General features: G+C 42.2%; 1 protein-coding gene across 1 annotated transcript in view; it reads left to right on the forward strand.

Moving 5' to 3' along the window:
- The window catches only part of LOC110490546 (forkhead box protein P2), a 53,240-nt gene extending 45,258 nt beyond the window's left edge, over window positions 1–7,982 (forward strand). Inside the window, exon 15 of the mRNA XM_090200796.1 lies at window positions 6,944–7,982. Within this exon, the coding sequence (XP_090056922.1) occupies window positions 6,944–7,016 (73 nt within the window). The 3' untranslated portion in view covers window positions 7,017–7,982. The remainder of the gene's footprint in view (window positions 1–6,943) is intronic.
- Window positions 7,983–25,000: the final 17,018 nt, after the last annotated feature.

Consider the following 25,000-nt stretch of genomic DNA (forward strand, 5'->3'; position numbering starts at 1 on the left):
CACAGACCGAGAGGAACAGCTATTGGATTTACTAACGGGGAAGTTATTTCTGATTTTGTGTTTCAGGCAGGGCCTTAAATTTGGCAGAAGCAATTGGGCCTGCGGAGGGTAGGGCCTGAATATTGCGGGCAAGGGTAGGGCTGAGGGTTTAAAATTCATGCCCGTGCAGGTTTCTTGTAATCCAAGATAGCGTAGCAGTGAAGATGTGTTTGTTTTGTCCTTTGTATTTTTTCGTATTTTTTTGTATATATATTTAAATGTATTTTCAATCTCTTCTCGATTTTTTTATTCGATTATACCTTCCGGTAACCTGCCTCACCCAATGTGATATGGAATCGCTATTATTTTCAATTTTGGAACACATTCAAGAATCTCCAGAAGCTAACCAGCTAATTAGCTACAAGCTATTTAGTCATTGTTAGCCACTGCTAGCGGCATTTACCTTCTGCACAGATACCAGCCCTGTTTTTAGCCTGGACAATACTCGCCTGTCTACCAATATCGCTTGTCTACCAATATCGTACTGTCTCTCCACAACAACACCGGATTCCGTAATCCCTGGACCACTACTTCTGATCTTCACAGCTAGCTAGCTAGCTCACAGCTTGCAGCTAGCTAGCTCACAGCTAGCTTTCACTCACCGTGGCACCTAATACCGAAGCTATTCCCTGAGGCCCACCTCCCGGTCTACTCAGCTGTTCACCTGAACCCCACTCATACACGGCTAGAGCCCTAACTCCACCGGATCCTTGCTGTAAACTCTGGACCTTGGCACCGGATCACCGCTGCTATCAATTGGATATGGTGGCTAACGCCACTGCCACGAAGCTAGCACCAGTTAGCCGTGAGCCGTGAGCCAGGCACATCTCCCGGCTAGCAAATTAAATTCCACAATACCTCTTTCGCCATCTGGCTTGGATTCTCTGTCGACACGGCACCCCGCCGCACCACCACGACTGGTCTGTCGATGAATACTCCCCATCCGCTGTGCCTTCATCCGGCCTCCGTCGGAGCAGACGCTACTAACTTTAAACGCCGTGTCGCTAGCGTAGTGGGGCTCCTCTGTTCCATCTACTGCTGCCCCTGGAAACTATGATCACTTGGCTACATAGCTGATGCCTACTGGACTGTCCATTAATCACGGTACTCCTTTCTGTTTATTTATTTTTTATCTGTCGGCCCCAGCCGCGAACTCAGGCTCTGTGTGTAGTTAATCAGACCCTCTGTCTAGTCATCGCCATTTTACCTGCTGTTGTTGTGTTAGCTGATTAGCTGTTGTTGTCTCACCTGTTGTTTTAGCTAGCTCTCCCAATCAACACCTGTCATTACTTTATGCCTCGCTGTATGTCTCTCTCAAATGTCAATATGCCTTGTATACTGTTTTTCAGGTTAGTTATCATTGTTTTAGTTTACAATGAACCCCCTAGTTCCGCTCTTCATACCTCTGATACCTCCTTTGTCCCACCTCCCACAAATGCGGTGACCATTACAACCAGCATGTCCAGAGATACAACCTCTCTTATCATCACCCAGTGCCTGGGCTTACCTCTGCTGTACCCGCACCCCACCATACCCCTGTCTGCGCATTATGCCCTGAATATATTCTACCACGCCCAGAAATCTGCTCCTTTTATTCTTTGCCCCCAACACTCTAGGTGACCAGTTTTGATAGCTTTTTTGACCAGTTTTGATAGCACCCTCATGACCTAAACTGGGATATGCTTAACACCCCGGCAGTCCTACAATCTAAGCTAGATGCCCTCAATCTCACACAAATCATCAAGGAACCCACCTGGTACAACCCTAAATCTGTAAACAAGGGCACCCTCATAGACGTTATCCTGACCAACTGGCCCTCCAAATACACCTCCGCTGTCTTCAATCAGGATCTCAGCGATCACTGCCTCATTGCCTGTATCGGGTCCGCAGTCAAACGACCACCCCTAATCACTGTCAAACGCTCCCTAAAACATTTCTGCGAGCAGGCCTTTCTAATCGACCTGGCCCGGGTATCCTGGAAGGATTTTGACCTCATCCCGTCAGTTGAGGATGCCTGGTCATGCTCCGTTTAAAAAATGCAGAACTAAGAACAGATTTAGCCCCTGGTTCACTCCAGACCTGACTGCCCTCGACCAGCACAAAAACATTCTGTGGCGGACTGCAATAGCATCGAATAGTCCCCGCGATATGCAACTGTTCAGGGAAGGCAGGAACCAATACACGCAGTCAGTCAGAAAAGCAGAAATTTGCATCCTGTAGCTCTAACTCCAAAAAGTTCTGGGATACTGTAAAGTCCATGGAGAACAAGAGCACCTCCTCCCAGCTGCCCACTGCACTGAGGCAAGGTAACACGGTCACCACGGATAAATCCATGATAATCGAAAACTTCAACAAGCATTTCTCAACGGCTGGCCATGCCTTCCTCCTGGCTACTCCAACCTCGGCCAACAGCTCCACCCCCCCCCCCACGCCCCCGCAGGCTTTTTACACGCAGCTGTATTTCGGAAAGTTGTAGTTTCAACAATTTCATTGAAGATATCATGGCGAATAAATAATGTAAAGCGAAGTCAAACTCTAAAGTGAAAAAGTGAAAGTGAGACAGATTTTTTTGTTTGAGGAATCTTGGAGTGTTATGATTCAAACGAACTGAGGAGCTGTTTCTGCAAGGACAGGACGTACTTCTGGACGGGTAAGTGCTAATGCAGTTTTATGAAATATAAAAAATATTTTAAATGTTTTTGCAATGAAATGTGTAGTTTGTGTGTGTGTTGGTTTGTTTGGGTGTGTATGTATATATATATATATATATATATATATATATAAATACATACATACATACAGTGCCTTGTGAAAGTATTCGGCCCCCTTGAACTTTGCGACCTTTTGCCACATTTCAGGCTTCAAACATAAAGATATAAAACTGTATTTTTTTGTGAAGAATCAACAACAAGTGGGACACAATCATGAAGTGGAACGACATTTATTGGATATTTCAAACTTTTTTAACAAATCAACAACTGAAAAATTGGGCGTGCAAAATTATTCAGCCCCCTTAAGTTAATACTTTGTAGCGCCACCTTTTGCTGCGATTACAGCTGTAAGTCGCTTGGGGTATGTCTCTATCAGTTTTGCACATCGAGAGACTGAATTTTTTTCCCATTCCTCCTTGCAAAACAGCTCGAGCTCAGTGAGGTTGGATGGAGAGCATTTGTGAACAGCAGTTTTCAATTCTTTCCACAGATTCTCGATTGGATTCAGGTCTGGACTTTGACTTGGCCATTCTAACACCTGGATATGTTTATTTTTGAACCATTCCATTGTAGATTTTGCTTTATGTTTTGGATCATTGTCTTGTTGGAAGACAAATCTCCGTCCCAGTCTCAGGTCTTTTGCAGACTCCATCAGGTTTTCTTCCAGAATGGTCCTGTATTTGGCTCCATCCATCTTCCCATACATTTTAACCATCTTCCCTGTCCCTGCTGAAGAAAAGCAGGCCCAAACCATGATGCTGCCACCACCATGTTTGACAGTGGGGATGGTGTGTTCAGCTGTGTTGCTTTTACGCCAAACATAACGTTTTGCATTGTTGCCAAAAAGTTCAATTTTGGTTTCATCTGACCAGAGCACCTTCTTCCACATGTTTGGTGTGTCTCCCAGGTGGCTTGTGGCAAACTTTAAACGACACTTTTTATGGATATCTTTAATAAATGGCTTTCTTCTTGCCACTCTTCCATAAAGGCCAGATTTGTGCAATATATGACTGATTGTTGTCCTATGGACAGAGTCTCCCACCTCAGCTGTTGATCTCTGCAGTTCATCCAGAGTGATCATGGGCCTCTTGGCTGCATCTCTGATCAGTCTTCTCCTTGTATGAGCTGAAAGTTTAGAGGGACGGCCAGGTCTTGGTAGATTTGCAGTGGTCCGATACTCCTTCCATTTCAATATTATCGCTTGCACAGTGCTCCTTGGGATGTTTAAAGCTTGGGAAATCTTTTTGTATCCAAATCCGGCTTTAAACTTCTTCACAACAGTATCTCGGACCTGCCTGGTGTGTTCCTTGTTCTTCATGATGCTCTCTGTGCTTTTAACGGACCTCTGAGACTATCACAGTGCAGGTGCATTTATAAGGAGACTTGATTACACACAGGTGGATTGTATTTATCATCATTAGTCATTTAGGTCAACATTGGATCATTCAGAGATCCTCACTGAACTTCTGGAGAGAGTTTGCTGCACTGAAAGTAAAGGGGCTGAATAATTTTGCACGCCCAATTTTTCAGTTTTTTATTTGTTAAAAAAGTTTGAAATATTCAATAAATGTCGTTCCACTTCATGATTGTGTCCTACTTGTTGTTAATTCTTCACAAAAAAATACAGTTTTATATCTTTATGTTTGAAGCCTGAAATGTGGCAAAAGGTCGCAAAGTTCAAGGGGGCCGAATACTTTCGTAAGGCACTGTATATATATACAAACAACAATGACCGGAGTTGAATGGAACACCTTAGTGAATGTTCCCTCTGCTCTATATAATCAATATATATCTGTTTATTTCATGTGACGATAAAAGACTCATACAATACAAATATTTTTTTAATGTTTTCTTTCACAGTGATAGCGACTCCGACTGGGAGCCCCCGGTGCCCGCTCTACCTGTGCCCACAGTGGTGTTCATATGCCACAGTTCATTACTGCAGGCATGACTGTGCCTCAGGGCCAAAAGGGCACAGCATGGAGGCGTTGTTGTGTTCTGTGTCGCATGAAATGCACCACTTGTTCAGTTTGCCTCTGCTTTACATCAGAAAGAGACTGCTATGGGACATGACACAGGCAGCAAAATATTATGACGGGGACTTCCAAGGTGTGTACTGTTTTTGTTTTTTTATATTTATTTTCTAATATTTTTTTTAAACATTTTTTTTGTGTGTGTGTGTGTTACAATTGCTTTTTGATATGTTGTATATAGTTATAGGTCATTTCACCAATTCGGCCACTTGAGTACATTTGGGCAACTTGTGTGGGACACCTGGGTGACTTCATGCTAAATGTCATGTAGCTCACCCATTCCTGAAGTTATCAGTCTGAAACTTTGCACACCTACAGTTGCCCCCTTGTGTTATCCATCGAAATTATCTCCAGCATCCTATCTGACTGTGTGGCTATTCTAGTACATGTGAAAGATGATACTACAACAATAAAAAACTGAAAACGTATGCTCTTTCTTTCTCTTTTCTTCCACCAGATCTACTGTGTTATATTCTCCTACATTCAATTAACATTTCCACAAACTTCAGAATGTTTCCATTCAAATGATACCAAGAATATGCATATCCTTACCTCTGGGGCTGAGCTACAGGCAGTTAGATTTGGGTATGTCTTCAGGCAGAAATTGAGAACAAAGGGATGCAGCCATAACAGGTTGATACTGATGTCTGAATTGGAAGAGACCTTGCCCTCAGCATTAAACATTTAAAGACTTACTTTTGTTATTATTTAATCATAGTACTATCAATGTGTTTGAGGGGGGTGTATTCTTCAAACCTGTCAGAGAACTCCTATTTTAAATGGGACACCATACAGGAAGGTATAATATTTGCACATTGTTGTATTAACAGAACACTGCTTCTACAATATTGTGGCGTATGGTTTACATGAAACTGTTCAACTTGAAAGTTATCAAAACACTTTTAAAAATATCTACATAACTTTAGCAATTGCACTCATTTTACTAGGTAGGCTACTGAATGATGCAAAGTTTCCTCTTGCTATCTTGCCATAACTGATTTGACAGAGAAATATCAGTTAGATAGGAAATAGCTGCAGCTGGTTATGCTTGCTAGCTGCTGCAAAACGCAAGGTCAGTCCAGGCTTTAGCCTACACATAGAACTGAATTAGCTGACCATCTTGATATGGTGAGTCAGGAGGGGAGAAGTCCAACTTCAAAACTGTGTTCTCTCCATAGCAAAGCAATCTTTGCTTACCTTGCTGTACTCACTACTGCTTGTTTGTTGTGATTGAAAGGCAAACACACACCCAAGAAACACCCACTGGGCGTGAGACACGCATTTGACCCTCTTCACATACAGTAACAAATTTAAACGTGATTGGTTTAGGAAGGGTCCGAGACCCAAGGCACGTTTGTAAAGAAATGCCCCTCACAATTAGAGTGGAGCAGGCTGCCATGCAGACTGGACAGGCATGTTCATTTTCCGCTGAACGTTTATGAACTCAAAATGTTGTCAAAAGAGCAGCATGGCAACTTTTAGCGCTGTTTTGTACACATACTTGTCAACAAATTAATTTGCTGTCACTCCTGTTCCTGTCGCAGAATGCTTCCTTATGTCAGCAGGTGATGATAGGCTATAGCCTAATACTAGTGATTTAATCCACCACTTGCATGAGCCCAGATACATAGGCTACATAATTTACCTTGTTTGGTCAATGTAAATTTAGCAATAGGTTCATTAGGCTGTAACATCAAAAAGGCAGCATTCAGCAGGAATTTTGGTAGGATGACCAGATTTGTAAAACTGTTATGAACGTAACAAATTCTTATTTACAATGACATCCTACCCTGACCAAACCCTAATGATGCTGGGTCAATTGTGCGCCACCCTATTTAATGTCCCTCAGTTAGCATACTCTAAATGGCCAAATAATGGCCAAATAATGGCCAAATAATCTCAAAGTAACTTCAAACAAAGTGGTCAAATTTGTAGTGTGTATTCAACTTTAAAATAATGATTTTTAACATGTTTATTCCACCCTGGTCAAGGGCCTAAGCAATGTGAAAATATGTAGAATTGGAGGAAATTATAGTGACCGCACTATAACTTTCCCAGTTGGGACAATACATATATTGATTGACACACATCGGTTGGTTGGTTGATTGATTGAGAAGAACTAAGTCATCTTGATAATGTATGTTGTTTTTTTTATCGCAGGCCCCTCGTTGTCAAGGAAGAGGAGACACCACCAGTGATTAAGAATTTGGAGGATAAAGAATGTCTGATGTAATTGCTGACAACAGCAAATCCCAGTCCAGAGATGCAGCAGGACATGGAGCAAAAGAAGGGACATCAATCAGATCTGGAATAACAATGGGAACCTCAATGATTGAATATAGCTACAACTCAACATCCTGACTCTGACACCAACGCCTTCTAACTCTGAAGCTGTCCTAATATGGACACCATAATCTGGAATGGACTCCACCCTACGGTCAGAAACCTTACTGACTGGCCTTTGTTGCCCAACTCTATTTTATTGTTAATAAGACTTACATTCCATGACAGTGAGAACTCTCAACTTCCAGTGTGTCCAGTTTGCATTTGTTTCTCTAACTGGAAAAAAATATCCTTTATAATCACTTAATGTAATAATGGCTCACAGATTATGTTCATTTGTTTACAATATTATGAGACGTGCAAACTATTGCATTGTAGTGATTTTTTTATTCATGATTGTCTTCTCTGTCAGTGTTTTTTGCAGAACTGTAAACATATTATTGTAACATCCACCCAAGGAGTACATCAAAACAATATATTGAATATGATTGCTTCTCTTGAAATCTTTAGCCCACAACACAAAATACATGCAAACCAAACATAATAAAATCTGAATGAGCCGCAGTGGTTTGACCAGGACCGTGTTCTTTAGGCACCATACAGAAAACGTTTTAAAGCGCATTGCAATGGAAAGTGTAAATGAGACTTTCTTATTGGACATGTCCAGGTATTCTATCCCTGTTTCAGTCCATTTGGTGCCTAATGAGCACAACCCAGATGCAAATATGTGATTCGCAGAGATATGTAAGCTTGTTTAATGTTTAATCGTTGTTTTGTCTTTGACTTGCTTCTAAAAGTAAGAGATGTAAATGTGACAAGTATGTCCTATGTCTACTTCTGTTTGGCTCATGCAATATAGTAGTTACACAAATGCAAAAACAGTTTTTTACGACACAATAAATTAATGTGAACTACAGTGTGTGTTTGAACAGTGGGGAACCATAATGGCCTATTTTTTTATTTTACCTATTTAAATAGGCAAGTCAGTTAGGAAAAAATCTTATTTTCAATGACGGCCTAGGATCAGTGGGTTAACTGCCTGTTCAGGGGCAGAACGACAGCTCGGGGATTTGAACTTGCAACCCTTTCGGTAACTAGTCCAATGCTCTAACCACTAGGCTACCGTGCCGCCCCATCCCCCCAAAATGTTTGTTTTTATTTCATTTTAGTCTTTGATGTTTTAAATTATATTATGATTTCTTCACTTCAGTTTGTGTTGGAAAAACACTGAAGAGAAAATAAAATATCCAATCAAGATTTTTCTTTGGTGCCCTTTGGGGAGAAACATTTTGATGGTGGTGGGGGCCACAAAAAAATCTAAACTCATCATGAGGGGCCGCAGTTGCTCACGGTTTTGTGTACCCATATCCCCAAAATGTTACGATTTAGAGTTAAATTCGTGCAATCTAAACATTTTGCCAAGGGGTGTAAAGAAAAACTTGCCATTTTAAAGAAATGTTGCTACTATTCTGACCTGTTTCAGGAAACCAGGCGTATGTCGCAGGTCACTTATTCACAGGAGAGCCATTTGAACTTAAACCTTTTTGGCAGAAATGCCTTCTCGAACATGTGAACTTTCATGTGCCTTAATAACAAACGTGTATGCCATCTGTAAATACAAATAAAATTGTTAAATTATGAGCCTAGTTGGTTTTGCCGCAGAAAAAGTTAGCAACCTTCCCGCTAGCCGTGATTGGCTGAGATAAGGAGTGGGCTGGACATGCTGAGAGATGAGTTTGGACTGATCTGCCATATAGCACACTTCTGTCTATTTGAGCTGGTGTAGGTAATCCGGTTTAACGTGGCTTTTACATTTTTTGATCACGTAGTAAAACTGCATGAGTGTTGCTCTCCACTTTCTGGAGGACCGAGTTTTGAAATCAGTGGAATTTGAGTATGATGGCTATAGAGATGGAGAAAACACCTGTCTCCAGATTACATCTTTGAACTAAGGCATCCGTGACAGGAGACGCTAACCCCATAGGATAACCCAGGCATAACCGTTTTGGTTCCATGTAAATCCCTTTCCACAGAGGGTTCTACATGGAACCCAAAAGGGTTTTTACCTGGAACCAAAAAGGGTTCTCCTATGGGGACAGCCAAATAACCCTTTTGAAGTGTATACACAACTGTAATCCCGTCCCCTGACAGGAAAAGTGGAAGAGTTGCACAATTATTGCATCGACACAATTACACTTAGCTCCTCAACAAAAACTTGTTTGGTGGAATCCTAAAATCTACCTGAGAATAGATCTTTAGGAATCTCCAGGTGGTGACCACGGCCCCTACACAAATGTGTATTCAAATAGTCATCCAGTCAAACACAGATAGACATAGCCCCTACCAATTTACAATTCCTACTAATTCCTTACAGGGCATGGTTTAACCACTACACTCTGAAAATAATTATAGGACAGGAAAATGTTCTGCCAGGACTTGGTGTGGGTGAGAAGTCAGCAGGTGGTGGTTAAAAGTGTTGGGCCAATAACTTAAAGGTCACTGGTTTGAATCCCTGAGCCGACCTTGGTGAAAGCAAGGCACTTAACCATAGCCGCAGGATGATGTATGGAGGTGGGTGTGGAAGAATATATTTTTCTGCATGTGCTACAGATCGCTATATCAGTCCGCTACTGTAAATTGCTCTGGATAAGAGCATCGGCTAAATGACTAAAATGTACATGTAGAAGTCTGGCTGCAGAGTTTTGAACCATTTGGAGTTTAAGGAGGGAGCTTGTGTTGATTTCAAAGAGTAGTGAGTTACAGAAGTCTAGTTGTGCAGAGATTAATATATGAATGAGGGTTTTAGCGCCAGGACAGGAGAGGGAGGACCTGACTCCAGAGATGTAGCAGTGGTGGAAGAATGAGGTTGACAGTCTGTCAGATGCTAGGGGGAGGGGCTGCTGCAAATTTTTTTGCCCAAGCAACAGACAACAGATATTAGACGGCTAAAACAGGACTAGTAATACCTTTGTGAGAAATAAATAAATAAAAATGCAATTAAATATACATATATATTTGACCGACCAGTTCGATTCGGTCTTATATTGAAAAATTTGAAATTGTATTTTTTACATTGGATAAAAGTAGAGACTGAGCTACAAAATGGTATATCATCCACTACAGTTGAGGAACAATGGGAAAGTTATTCTGCTGTGAATGTTGATAAACTTGTAACCCCACTTTTGAGAAAATGGCACTTCAGTGTTTTGGTACACCTATAGTCACTTCGCCCTCACCTACATGTACAGATTACCTCAACTAGCCTGTACCCCTGCACACTGACCTGGTACCGATGCCCCCTGTATATAGCCTTGTTATTGTTGTTCTTATTGTGTTACTTTTTATTTTAGCCTACTTGGTAAATATTTATTCTTCTTATATCTTCTTGAACTGCACTGTTGGTTAAGGGCTTGTAAGTAAACATTTCACGATAAAGTCTACACTTGTTGTATTCGGCGCAGGTGGCAAATAAAGTTTGATTTGATTTGTATAGTACACTATTACTTATACAGCTGATATAAGGACAGGACATGAGACAGGAGTAGAAACTAATGTGGGCATATTTAATGCTTTCCACAGGACAAAAAAATCCAAGCATTGCAATGTACGTAAAAAAGGGGGGTGTTAGAGATCCATAAAGGGACAAACTAGAACACAACATATTCCTCCCCCTTTACTTTTGATACCTTGTAAGGAAAACGTAAATATTCACTGTTTTTCATATTATTTTCTTTTCAACATAACTGTTCTCTTTATGTACATAAAGGAACTTTTCAGACTAACCTTTTCTGACCTAGGGAAAGAGGGAAGACTGCCTCATTTCCCAGACTTAACCCTGGGGTGTATTCTGCCCCAATTTCGGAGATTAGTCTGAACTAAATATTAAACCTTTCACCTTTCAGGGGTCGTCTTTCTTTTGCAGGGTAATGGCGACGTACAGGTGAGTCTACAGTCCCATTGACTCTGACTCTGAGTGGTGATGGTGTATGCCCAGAATGGTGTGTAACAGTACCCTGAATAGGCACTCTGGCTGTTTCAGGTGAGTCAGGTGCACTTTCCACATTTGTGGTTGCTGCTGAGGATGTTCAGGTGATGGCTCGTAGTCATGGTAGGTCTCCAGTAGCTGATCTTGGTTTGCCACTTAACATGAGTCATCTCTGAGGTTGGTTCCTGGCAACATTTGATCCACATGTCTCCTCCAGATTATGTTCTCCGGTATGGGAACTGTGTAGGACACAGGCCCTGTTTGTGCGACTACTGTTGCTGGTACTCACTTTGAACTTTTGTAGTAGCTCCGAACAAGAACTCTCTCTGAAGCTTCTGTCTTTTGTCTCTCCACCTGTGCTCTCTGTTGTGTCTGTACAACCTGTTTAGTCTTTGGAAGTCTCAGGACATCGAGTCGCGTGTGAAGCTGTCTTTTCATCATGGCTGACACAGGTGTCACTTTGATTGTAGCATGGGGGGTGTTTCTGTAGGTCAACAGGAAGGTGTTTAGGCACCCATTGAGGGACCTGTTGCCTTGTGATGATTTGAAAGCTTGCTTCATCGTCTGAATAAATCTTTCAGCTAGGCAGTTCGTTGCAGGGTGATACGGCGATGATTTGATGTGCTGAATTCCATTTGCCTCCATGAATGACCACAACTCTTCAGACACCAGTTGGGGGCCGTTATCGCTAACAAGTTGCGTTGGCAATCCGAAGCGACTGAAGATTGACCGTAGTGCTTCGATGGTTCTCTCTGCTGAGGAGCTCTTCATCATTGTGACCTCAGGCCATTTGCTGTGAGAGTCAACTATGACAAAGAACATACCAGGGCCTGCATAGTCTGTGGCCTCGCTGCCAAGGCTCCTCTGGGAAGTCTCATGGGTGTAGTGGTGCTAGCTGAGGCATGTTAGCTAATAGGTCCATCAGCCAATTTCTCGTGCCACTATTTCTATTTTGCCAATCGGCCTGGGCCCCTTTTACCACACAAAGCCCTGCTTATCCATCACAACTGGACTACTGACGTAATCTAACCGAGGTTTTTCTTTCCCAACAGGCCCCTTCGTTGCGACGTCCCCTGAATGCCCATCTGCTAGCCGCTAGCTGTCTAGAGCATATTGGACTGTTAGCTGAATAGATCCATTTGCCAATTGGACTGGACCCCTCTGCTACACGGAACTCTACTAATCCATCACGACTGGTCTATTGACGGAACCGCACGAGGAGGCTAAAACAGACTTCTCTCCGTCGCGACGTCCCTCTAAGGTCCTTTCTGCTAGCTTGCTAGCCCTGGCCTGCTAGATGTCTGAATCGCTGTGTCTCCAGCCAGCCCAACCATTCACTGGACCCTTATGATCACTCGGCTATGCATGCCTCTCCCTAATGTCAATATGCCTTGTCCATTACTGTTCTGGATAGTGATTATTGTTTTATTTCACTGTAGAGCCTCTAGCCCTGCTCAATATGCCTTAACCAACCATTTTAGTTCCACCTCCCACATATGCAATGACATCACCTGGTTTAAATGTTTCTAGAGACAATATCTCTCTCATCATCACTCAATGCCTAGGTCTACCTCTAATGTACTCACATCTGACCATACCTTTGTCTGTACATTCATTATGCCTTGAATCTATTCTATCACGCCCAGAAACCTGCTTCTTTTACTCTCTGTTCCAAACGTACTAGATGACCAGTTCTTATAGCCTTTAGCCGTACCCTTGTCATAGTCCTCCTCTGGTGATGTAGAGTTTAATCCAGGACCTGCAGTGCCTATCTCCACTCCTATTCCCCAGGTTCTCTTATTTGTTGACTTTTGTAACCGTAAAAGCCTTGGTTTCATGCATGTTAACATTAGAAGCCTCCTCCCTAAGTTTGTTTATTCACTGCTTTAGCACACTCTGCCAACCCGGATGTCCGAGCCATGTCTGAAGGCCACCAAAAACCCTGACATTTCCCATCCCTAACTATAACATTTTCCAACAAGATAGAACTGCAAAGGGGGCGGTGTTGCAATTTACTGCAGAAATAGCCTACAGAGTTCTGTCTTACTATTCAGGTCTGTACCCAAACAATTCGTGCTTCTACTTTTAAAAATCCACCTTTCCAGAAACAAGTATCGCACCATTGCGCTTGCTATAGAACACCCTCTGCCCCCAGCTGTGTCCTGGACACCATATGTGAATTGATTGCCCCCCATCTATCTTCAGAGCTCATGCTGCTAGGTGATCTAAACTGGGACATGCTTAACACCCTGGCCATCCTACAATCTAAGCTTGATGTCCTCATTCTCACACAAATGATCAATGAACCTACCAGGTACAACCCCGAATCTGTAAGCATGGGCACCCTCATAGATATCATCCTAACCAACCTGCCCTCCAAATACACCTCTGCTGTTTTCAACCAAGATCTCAGTGATCACTGCCTCCTTGCCTGCATCCGTAATGGGTCTGCGGTCAAGCGACCACCCCTCATCACTCTCAAACGCTCCCTAAAACACTTCGGGGAGCAGGCCTTTCTAAATCGACCTGGCCAGGGTATCCTGGAATGATATTGACCTCATCACGTCAGTAGAGGATGCCTGGTTATTCTTCAAAATTGCTTTCCTCACCATCTTAAATAATCATGCTCCATTCAAAAAATGTAGAACCAGGAACAGATATAGCCCTTGGTTCACTCCAGACCTGACTGCCCTTGACCAGCACAAAAACATCCTGTGGGGTGCTGCAGTAGCCCCCTGTGATATGCAAGTTAGGAACCAATATACACAGGCAGTTAGGAAAGCTAAGGCTAGCTTTTTCAAGCAGAAATGTGCATCCTGTACCACAAACTCAAAAAAGTTCTGGGACACTGTAAAGTCCATGGAGAATAAGAGCACCTCCTCCCAGCTGCCCACTGCATTGAGGGTAAGAAACATCGTCACCACCGATAAATCCACTACTGTTGAGAATTTCAATAAGCATTTTTCCACGGCTGGCCATGCTTTCCACCTGGCTACCGGTCAACTGCCCGGCACCCCCCACAGCAACTCGCCCAAGCCTCCCCCATTTCTCCTTCACCCAAATCCAGATAGCTGATGTTCTGAAAGAACTGCAAAATCTGGACCCCTACAAATCAGCCAGGCTAGACAATCTGGACCCTCTCTTTCTAAAATTATCTGCCTAAATTGTTGCAACCCCTATTACTAGCCTGTTCAACCTCTCCTCCGTATTGTCTGAGATCACCAAAGATTGGAAAGCTGCTGTGATCATCCCCCTCTTCAAAGGGGGAGACCTACCCTGCCTTTCTAAGGTTTTCGAAAAGCCAAGTTAAACAGATGACCGACCATTTAGAATCCCACCATACCCTCTCCAGTATGCAATCTGGTTTCAGAGCTGGTCATGGGTGCACCTCAGCCACGCTCAAGGTCGTAAACGTTATCATAACCGCCATCGTGAAGAGACATTACTGTGCCGCTGTATTCATTGACCTGGCCAAGGCTTTCGACTCTGTCAATCACCACATTCTTAGCGGCAGACTAAACAGCCATGGTTTCTCAAATGACCGCCTCACCTGGTTCACCAACTACTTCTCTGATAGGGTTCAGTGTGTCAAATCGGAAGTCCTGTTGTCTGGACCTTTGGCAGTCTCTATGAGGGTGCCACAGGGTTCAATTCTCGGCCCGACTCTCTTCTCTGTTTACATCAATGACGTCGCTCTTGCTGCTGGTGATTCTCTGATCCACCTCTACGCAGACGACACCATTCTGTAAACTTCTGGCCCTTCTTTGGACACTGTGTTAACTAACCTCCAGACGAGCTTCAATGCCATACAACCTCCAACTGCTCTTAAATGCAAGTAAAACGAAATGCATGCTCTTCAACCAATCGCTGCCTGCACCTGCCCGCCCGTCCAGCATCACTACTCTGGACGGTTCTGACTTAGAATATGTGGACAAATTCAAATACCTAGGTGTCTGGTTAGAATGTAAACTCTCCTTCCAGACTCACATCAAGCATCTCCAAAATTAAATCTAGAACCAGCTTCCTATTTCACAACAAAGCATCCTTCCTTCATGCTGCCAAACATACCCTCGTAAAACTGACCATCCTATCAATCCTCGATGTTGTCATTTACAAAATAGCCTCCAACACTCTACTCAACAAATTGAATGCAGTCTATCACAGTACCATCCGTTTTGTCACTAAAGCCCCATATACTACCCACCGCTGCGACCTGTACGCTCTCGTTGGCTGACCCTCTCTTCATACTCATCGCCAAACCCACTGGCTCCAGGTCATCTACAAATCTCTGCTAGTTAAAGTCCCACCTTATCTTAGCTCACTGATCACCATTGCAGCACCCACCCGTAGCACGCACTCCAGCAGTTATGTCTCACTAGTCACCCCCAAAGCCAATTCCTCCTTTCCTTCCAGTTCTCTGCTGCCAATGACTGGAACGAACTGCAAAAATCACTGAAGCTGGAGACTCATATCTCCCTCACTAACTTTAAGCACCAGCTATCAGAGCAGCTCACAGATTACTGCACCTGTACATAGCCCATCTGTAATATAGCCCATCCAACTACCTCATCCCCATACTGTATTTATTTATTTATCTTACTCCTTTGCACCCCAGTATCTCTACTTGCACATTCATCTTCTGCACATCAATCACTCCAGTGTTTAATTGGTATATTGTAATTACTTCGACACCCTGGCCTATTTATTGCCTTACCTTGCACACACGGTATATAGATTTTTTTCTACTGTATTATTGACTGTATGTTTGTTTATTCCATGTGTAACTGTGTTGGTGTATGTGTCGAACTGCTTTGCTTTTTTCTTGGCCAGGTCGCAGTTGTAAATGAGAACTTGTTCTCAACTAGCCTACCTGGTTAAATCAAGGTGAAATAAAAAATAAATAATAATACAAATGTTTTTTTGTTGACATGCGGAACTTGACTTAGCCTTGTCTTCGATAGCTGCGTCCAAACCTGGACACCAAAAGTAGCTGCGTGCGATCTCCTTCATTCGCACCATGCCACAGTGCCCTGAATGGAGTTCTTCAAGCGCCTGCCTTCTCAGTGGCGGCGGTGTGATGACTCGAAAGCCCCATAGCAAGCACAAAGACTGAACTGTGAGCTAATTTCTCCTCACTTGGTAAGGTTTTAGACTAGTCAGAATTGGGGTAAAGATGAACGGAGCAAAACACAAAGGTCCTTGATGAAAACCTGCTCCAGAGCGCTCAGGACCTCAGACTGGGGCGAAGGTTCACCTTCCAACAGGACAATGACCCTAAGCACATAGCCAAGACAATGCAGTAGTGGCTTTGGGAAAAGTATCTGAATGTCCTTGAGTGGCCCGGCTGGAGCCGAAACTTGAACCCGATCTAACATCTCTGGAGAGACCTGAAAAGATCTGTGCTCCAAAGCTCCCCATCCAACTTGACAGAGTATGAGAGGATCTGCAGAGAAGAATGGGAGAAACTCCTCAAATACAGGTGTGCCAAGCTTGAGGGAAAAGTCTGAAAAAACAACAAAAAACAATAGATTAGATTCATAGAAATAATAACAGCACAATATTATAAACTCATGCTCATATTTAGAAAGTCCAAGCAAGCCTTTAGGCATGTCAGCCCAGCCTGCTCATTTCAGTGGATCCAATTAAGAGAAAACTACCTATATACTGTATATCACAAGACCAGTTCTTTATGTTGATTACATGCAAGGAATATGTCATGTAGTCCTCATTATATCCTGTTTTATTTCGACAAAAAAAGGAAGGAGGAAAAAGGAACATAGATTCTACTGGCCACTAATGACTGCCAGTAGAAATGTGTCTTAAGCATCACACTACTTATAAAGGAATACGTAAGTTTAACTTACAACCAACCCAGACACAGCCATGGCACAATAGCCAAGAAGAGATGGAGTTATGACAATCCAAAGCGAATAAACATGTAAAAAAACAATCCTCTCTCCACCCACACACATTTTGTTTTTATTCCAGGGTCGTTGCTTTATCACCTTGGCTGTTTTACATCTAGGCCTATGTCATTAGGATCAAGAAAATAAAAAGTAGTTTAAACAGCTTATATAGAGTAATAACCTAGGTGGTTCGAGCACTGAATGCTGATTGTCGGAGAGGTGTGGCACATCAGACCTTTTACCACGGGTATGACAAAGCATCATATTTTTACTGCTTTAATTACATTGGTGACCAGTTTATAATAGCAATAAGGCACCTTAGGGGTTTTGGGTATTTTGCCAACACACCACGGCCCGTAACCAGGCACTTCGCGTTGTGTCACTTCGCGTTGTGTCACGAAGCAAAAAAAGTGTTAAACAAATCAAACTATATTTTATATTTGAGATTCTTCAAAGTAGCCACCCTTTGACTTGATGACAGCTTTACACACCCTTGTAATTCTCTCAACCAGCTTCACAAGGAATGCTTTTCCAACCAGTCTTGAAGGAGCTCCCACATATGCTGAGCACTTGTTGACTGCTTTTCCTTCACTCTGCGGTCCCACTCATCCCAAACTATCTCAACTGGGTTGAGGTCGGGTGATTGTGGAGGCCAGGTCATCTGATGCAGCACTCCATCACTCTCCTTCTTGGTCAAATAGACCTTAAACACCCTGGAGGTGTGTTGGGTCATTGTCCTGTTTAAAAACAAATGATAGTCCCACTAAGCGCAAACCACATGGGATGGAGTATTGCTGCAGAATGCTGTGGGAGCCATGCTGGTTAAGTGTGCCTTGAATTCTAAATAAATCACTGATAATGTCACCAGAAAAGCAACCCCCACACCTCATCCCCCATGCTTCATGGTGGGAACCACACAGATCATCAGGTCACCTACTCTGCGTCTCACAAAGACACGGTGGTTGGAACCAAAACTCTCAAATTTGGACTCATCAGACCAAAGGACAGATTTCCACTGGTCTACAATCCATTGCTCATGTTTCTTGGTCAAAACAAGTATCTTCTTCATATTGGTGTCCTTTAGTAGTGGTTTCTTTACTGCAATTTGAAGCAGGCCATGAAGGCCTGAATCACACAGTCTCCTCTGAACAGTTGATCTTGAGATGTGTATGTTACTTGAACTCTGAAGCATTTATTTGGGCTGCAATTTAAAAAATATATATTTGGGCTGGTAACTAATGAACTTATCCCCTGCTGCAGGGTTAACTCTGGGTCTTCCTTTCCTCTGGCCGTCCTCATGAGAGCCAGTTTCATTATAGCGCTTGATGTCTTGAAATTTTCCGGATTGACTGACCTTCATGTGTCTAAAGTAATGATGGACTGTAATTTCTCTTTGCTGAGTTGAGCTGTTCTTGCCATAATATGGGCATGGTCTTTTACCAAATAGGGCTATCTTCTGCATAATCACCCCTACCTTGTCACAACACAACTAATTGGCTGAAACGCATTAAGGAGGAAAGAAATTCCACATATGAACTTTTAACAAGGCACACTTGTCAATTGAAATGCAATTTTTGGGCACCAGTAGAGTAGCGATCTAGCTATATAAACCACGATTTGTTTAACACTTTTTTTGGCTACTACATGATTCCATATGTGTTATTTCATAGTTTTGATGTATTCACTAAGCACACAGCCAATACAACGCAGGAGTGGCTTCGGGACAAGTTTCAGTGTTGTTGAGTGTCCCAGCCAAAGGCCGGACTTGAACCCAATTGAACATCTCTGGAGAGACCTAAAATTAGCTGTCCAGTGATGCTGATGTCCAGTGATGAATACTTATGTAAATATGATATTTCAGTTTTGTAATAAAATTTCAAACATTTCTAAAAACCTGTTTTTGCTTAGTCATTCTGGGGTGTAAATTGATGAGGGGAAAAAAACGATTTAATCAATTTTAGGATAAGGCTGTAACGTAACAAAATGTGGAAAAAGTCAAGGGTTCTGAATACTTCCCGAAGGCACTGTATTTTTGGTTATGTGTTGTACCTTTGCAAAACACCCTTTTATAATTTCCATGTGCCATGTATGTTTCAACTGTGCTGTGATGTTTCACATAAATTCTGAACCTTTCTAATCGCATTATATCTACAGATTGTAAGTTAAAGATAAATATTTGTACTAAAAGTGTTATTATTTTGTTGACGGAGTCTTTCCAAACCTCCCAACCTTGCTATTTGTAGGGTAATTTTAGATAAATGTTAATTTTTCAACCATTCCTGAACCTGTGACCAGAAAAAACTACATAGTGCCAATACCACAATAAGTGATATAACGATTCTGTCTCTTCGTAGAAAAATCTGCAGAGATGAAATGGTTCTTTGCTCCATACACATAATTATCTATGTGGCAGGAATTTTGTATAATAATTTCATTGTTTTTTGTGTCGGTTTATAAACCATGTGCTACAGAATTGGTACATCGAAAATCTCTTCCCAACTATTTTGCAACCTGTATGGCACCGCTGTCAACATTTTGGTCCAAGTAAAATTGGTATATTTTTTTTTATGCCAATTTGTCTTCAATAAAGGGCAGACATACAAGTTCTCCACCTCCTCCCCGTTCCACTTGCCTGCTCCATTTTTGTTGTAATTTTGTATAGAGCTAACATTTCCATATATTTGTGTTAACTGCACGTGACATAACACCACTTTTCCTATTCATAATATCATTAACAAAGATAATTCCTTTTTTCAATGTTTCCATAAATAATGTTTTTTTTAATCAATTAGTATATTTAAATTTAACCATAATATTTGTTCTGACTTCTGGAGGATTAAACTGCCTTTCTATGGCTTCTTTTAGAAAGGGCAATATTTAGAAAAAGGTTCCATTTTCAATTAAATTAAAGTGAGAGGTTGTAATCTGGATAAAAGGAAAAAGGCACGTTTTCAACAAGGGGTGAGCCATTCTTACTAATCTAATGGACAGTATAACTTTTGTATGACTGATGTTTTTAGTGAGAGGTTTAATGCTTTAATATTTGAATTGAATCATTTTAGCCCCCCGAACTCATATTCATTATATAAATAAGCATGTTTAATTTTGTCTGGTTTGCCGTTCCAAATAAAAGTGAAATATATTTTGCACTAATAATTTCAAAAACAAATAATTCAGTGTTGGCAGGGCCATAAGCAAATATGGAAAACAGGGATATGACTAAAGAATTCATCAGGGTGATTTTTCAACAAATAGAGCTTCCCATGGTAGCAAGATCTTACCTTTTTTTGCTAACTTTCTATTGAAATTTGTTTAAGTAAATTCATTTATTTCTTTAGGGATATAAATACAGAGTATGTCAACTTCACCATCAGACTATTTTATTGGGAAACAACATGCTAATGTAAAAGTTGTATTTTTTAGTTGTCCATTAAGTAGTATGGTCCCGTGTGGCTCAGTTGGTAGAGCATGGCGCTTTCAATGCCGGGGATATGGGGGACCAGTATGAAAAAGTACACAAATGTATAACTGAGCAATCCTATTGAATTGCATTACATCTGAAGGCATATTTAGAAGTGTCACATACAATAAGGGAATCTGCTCTACCTACAGTATGTTACGCAGGAAAAAGTCATTTATAAAATCCTTTGTCTTGGTTAAAAACAGTTTGTCATTCAGTAGCCTTTTATTACATTTCCAATATCCTCGCCCATGTGGAAATTCTGTAAGAGTGATGTGGATGCCAATTATTTGATGGTCCGACAACATTCTGTCCCCTATCAAAACGTGTTTTACTTTTGGTGCCAGCACGAAGGAGTACAAGAAAGTAATCAATGTACTGTATACATAACTAGGTCTGGATTTTTATGCTACCATATATCCACTAGTTCTGATGTGTCCATGAAATTCATTATTTCATGTGGGTGATAGTTTCTAGTGTGACTTCCTTTTAAACCTGTATTATCTCCCACCATAATAGTAATTTGTTGCTTGTGAGCTCGATAGATTAGTATATATATTTTCGAATCAGTGTGCATCATCATTATTTGGATCATATAGATAATTAGCCAAATATGTTTATAGTCCAATAGCATATTTAAGGGATTCACCTTCCTTGCGGATCTGTTTGGACAGATTGCCCATTCGGATCAAAAACCTTTACAATTATAACTACTGTAGCTATACTTATTTCACCACTTACCATAATGAGTTTCAATTATGCTTACTGTAATATGTGCCTGTAAAATTACTACTGACAAGTACCATGATGATCAAGCTGGTAGACACCCTGAATGTATCCATACTTACCAATACTACCAGAATCAATGTCTGACATCTATCCATGTAGCTGTACCTTAATATATACACTACTAAGCATTATGTAGCTGCAAATTAGTAACCCTCCAATTGTATTGCAATATCTCTCCCGTCATAGCCTCCCCCATCCCAAATAGGGGTGTTGTCCCTGATACTATCATACCACCCACGTACCCGTAACATGCCTTTAGCGTCCTAAAGCACACCTTCAACCATCAATTGGCTCTCAAACGCTCCCTAAAACACTTAAGGGAGCAGGCCTTTCTAAATCGACCTGGCCAGGGTATCCTGGAATGATATTGACCTCATCACGTCAGTAGAGGATGCCTGGTTATTCTTCAAAATTGCTTTCCTCACCATCTTAAATAATCATGCTCCATTCAAAAAATGTAGAACCAGGAACAGATATAGCCCTTGGTTCACTCCAGACCTGACTGCCCTTGACCAGCACAAAAACATCCTGTGGGGTGCTGCAGTAGCCCCCTGTGATATGCAAGTTAGGAACCAATATACACAGGCAGTTAGGAAAGCTAAGGCTAGCTTTTTCAAGCAGAAATGTGCATCCTGTACCACAAACTCAAAAAGTTCTGGGACACTGTAAAGTCCATGGAGAATAAGAGCACCTCCTCCCAGCTGCCCACTGCATTGAGGGTAAGAAACACCGTCACCACCGATAAATCCACTACTGTTGAGAATTTCAATAAGCATTTTTCCACGGCTGGCCATGCTTTCCACCTGGCTACCGGTCAACTGCCCGGCACCCCCCACAGCAACTCGCCCAAGCCTCCCCCATTTCTCCTTCACCCAAATCCAGATAGCTGATGTTCTGAAAGAACTGCAAAATCTGGACCCCTACAAATCAGCCAGGCTAGACAATCTGGACCCTCTCTTTCTAAAATTATCTGCCTAAATTGTTGCAACCCCTATTACTAGCCTGTTCAACCTCTCCTCCGTATTGTCTGAGATCACCAAAGATTGGAAAGCTGCTGTGATCATCCCCCTCTTCAAAGGGGGAGACCTACCCTGCCTTTCTAAGGTTTTCGAAAAGCCAAGTTAAACAGATGACCGACCATTTAGAATCCCACCATACCCTCTCCAGTATGCAATCTGGTTTCAGAGCTGGTCATGGGTGCACCTCAGCCACGCTCAAGGTCGTAAACGTTATCATAACCGCCATCGTGAAGAGACATTACTGTGCCGCTGTATTCATTGACCTGGCCAAGGCTTTCGACTCTGTCAATCACCACATTCTTAGCGGCAGACTAAACAGCCATGGTTTCTCAAATGACCGCCTCACCTGGTTCACCAACTACTTCTCTGATAGGGTTCAGTGTGTCAAATCGGAAGTCCTGTTGTCTGGACCTTTGGCAGTCTCTATGAGGGTGCCACAGGGTTCAATTCTCGGCCCGACTCTCTTCTCTGTTTACATCAATGACGTCGCTCTTGCTGCTGGTGATTCTCTGATCCACCTCTACGCAGACGACACCATTCTGTAAACTTCTGGCCCTTCTTTGGACACTGTGTTAACTAACCTCCAGACGAGCTTCAATGCCATACAACCTCCAACTGCTCTTAAATGCAAGTAAAACGAAATGCATGCTCTTCAACCAATCGCTGCCTGCACCTGCCCGCCCGTCCAGCATCACTACTCTGGACGGTTCTGACTTAGAATATGTGGACAAATTCAAATACCTAGGTGTCTGGTTAGAATGTAAACTCTCCTTCCAGACTCACATCAAGCATCTCCAAAATTAAATCTAGAACCAGCTTCCTATTTCACAACAAAGCATCCTTCCTTCATGCTGCCAAACATACCCTCGTAAAACTGACCATCCTATCAATCCTCGATGTTGTCATTTACAAAATAGCCTCCAACACTCTACTCAACAAATTGAATGCAGTCTATCACAGTACCATCCGTTTTGTCACTAAAGCCCCATATACTACCCACCGCTGCGACCTGTACGCTCTCGTTGGCTGACCCTCTCTTCATACTCATCGCCAAACCCACTGGCTCCAGGTCATCTACAAATCTCTGCTAGTTAAAGTCCCACCTTATCTTAGCTCACTGATCACCATTGCAGCACCCACCCGTAGCACGCACTCCAGCAGTTATGTCTCACTAGTCACCCCCAAAGCCAATTCCTCCTTTCCTTCCAGTTCTCTGCTGCCAATGACTGGAACGAACTGCAAAAATCACTGAAGCTGGAGACTCATATCTCCCTCACTAACTTTAAGCACCAGCTATCAGAGCAGCTCACAGATTACTGCACCTGTACATAGCCCATCTGTAATATAGCCCATCCAACTACCTCATCCCCATACTGTATTTATTTATTTATCTTACTCCTTTGCACCCCAGTATCTCTACTTGCACATTCATCTTCTGCACATCAATCACTCCAGTGTTTAATTGGTATATTGTAATTACTTCGACACCCTGGCCTATTTATTGCCTTACCTTGCACACACGGTATATAGATTTTTTTCTACTGTATTATTGACTGTATGTTTGTTTATTCCATGTGTAACTGTGTTGGTGTATGTGTCGAACTGCTTTGCTTTTTTCTTGGCCAGGTCGCAGTTGTAAATGAGAACTTGTTCTCAACTAGCCTACCTGGTTAAATCAAGGTGAAATAAAAAATAAATAATAATACAAATGTTTTTTGTTGACATGCGGAACTTGACTTAGCCTTGTCTTCGATAGCTGCGTCCAAACCTGGACACCAAAAGTAGCTGCGTGCGATCTCCTTCATTCGCACCATGCCACAGTGCCCTGAATGGAGTTCTTCAAGCGCCTGCCTTCTCAGTGGCAGCGGTGTGATGACTCGAAAGCCCCATAGCAAGCACAAAGACTGAACTGTGAGCTAATTTCTCCTCACTTGGTAAGGTTTTAGACTAGTCAGAATTGGGGTAAAGATGAACGGAGCAAAACACAAAGGTCCTTGATGAAAACCTGCTCCAGAGCGCTCAGGACCTCAGACTGGGGCGAAGGTTCACCTTCCAACAGGACAATGACCCTAAGCACATAGCCAAGACAATGCAGTAGTGGCTTTGGGAAAAGTATCTGAATGTCCTTGAGTGGCCCGGCTGGAGCCGAAACTTGAACCCGATCTAACATCTCTGGAGAGACCTGAAAAGATCTGTGCTCCAAAGCTCCCCATCCAACTTGACAGAGTATGAGAGGATCTGCAGAGAAGAATGGGAGAAACTCCTCAAATACAGGTGTGCCAAGCTTGGGGGAAAAGTCTGAAAAAACAACAAAAAACAATAGATTAGATTCATAGAAATAATAACAGCACAATATTATAAACTCATGCTCATATTTAGAAAGTCCAAGCAAGCCTTTAGGCATGTCAGCCCAGCCTGCTCATTTCAGTGGATCCAATTAAGAGAAAACTACCTATATACTGTATATCACAAGACCAGTTCTTTATGTTGATTACATGCAAGGAATATGTCATGTAGTCCTCATTATATCCTGTTTTATTTCGACAAAAAAAGGAAGGAGGAAAAAGGAACATAGATTCTACTGGCCACTAATGACTGCCAGTAGAAATGTGTCTTAAGCATCACACTACTTATAAAGGAATACGTAAGTTTAACTTACAACCAACCCAGACACAGCCATGGCACAATAGCCAAGAAGAGATGGAGTTATGACAATCCAAAGCGAATAAACATGTAAAAAAACAATCCTCTCTCCACCCACACACATTTTGTTTT

This window comes from Oncorhynchus mykiss, chromosome 2, assembly GCF_057628025.1.
Source record: "Oncorhynchus mykiss isolate SJ-2025 chromosome 2, ASM5762802v1, whole genome shotgun sequence".
Taxonomy (NCBI): domain Eukaryota; kingdom Metazoa; phylum Chordata; class Actinopteri; order Salmoniformes; family Salmonidae; genus Oncorhynchus; species Oncorhynchus mykiss.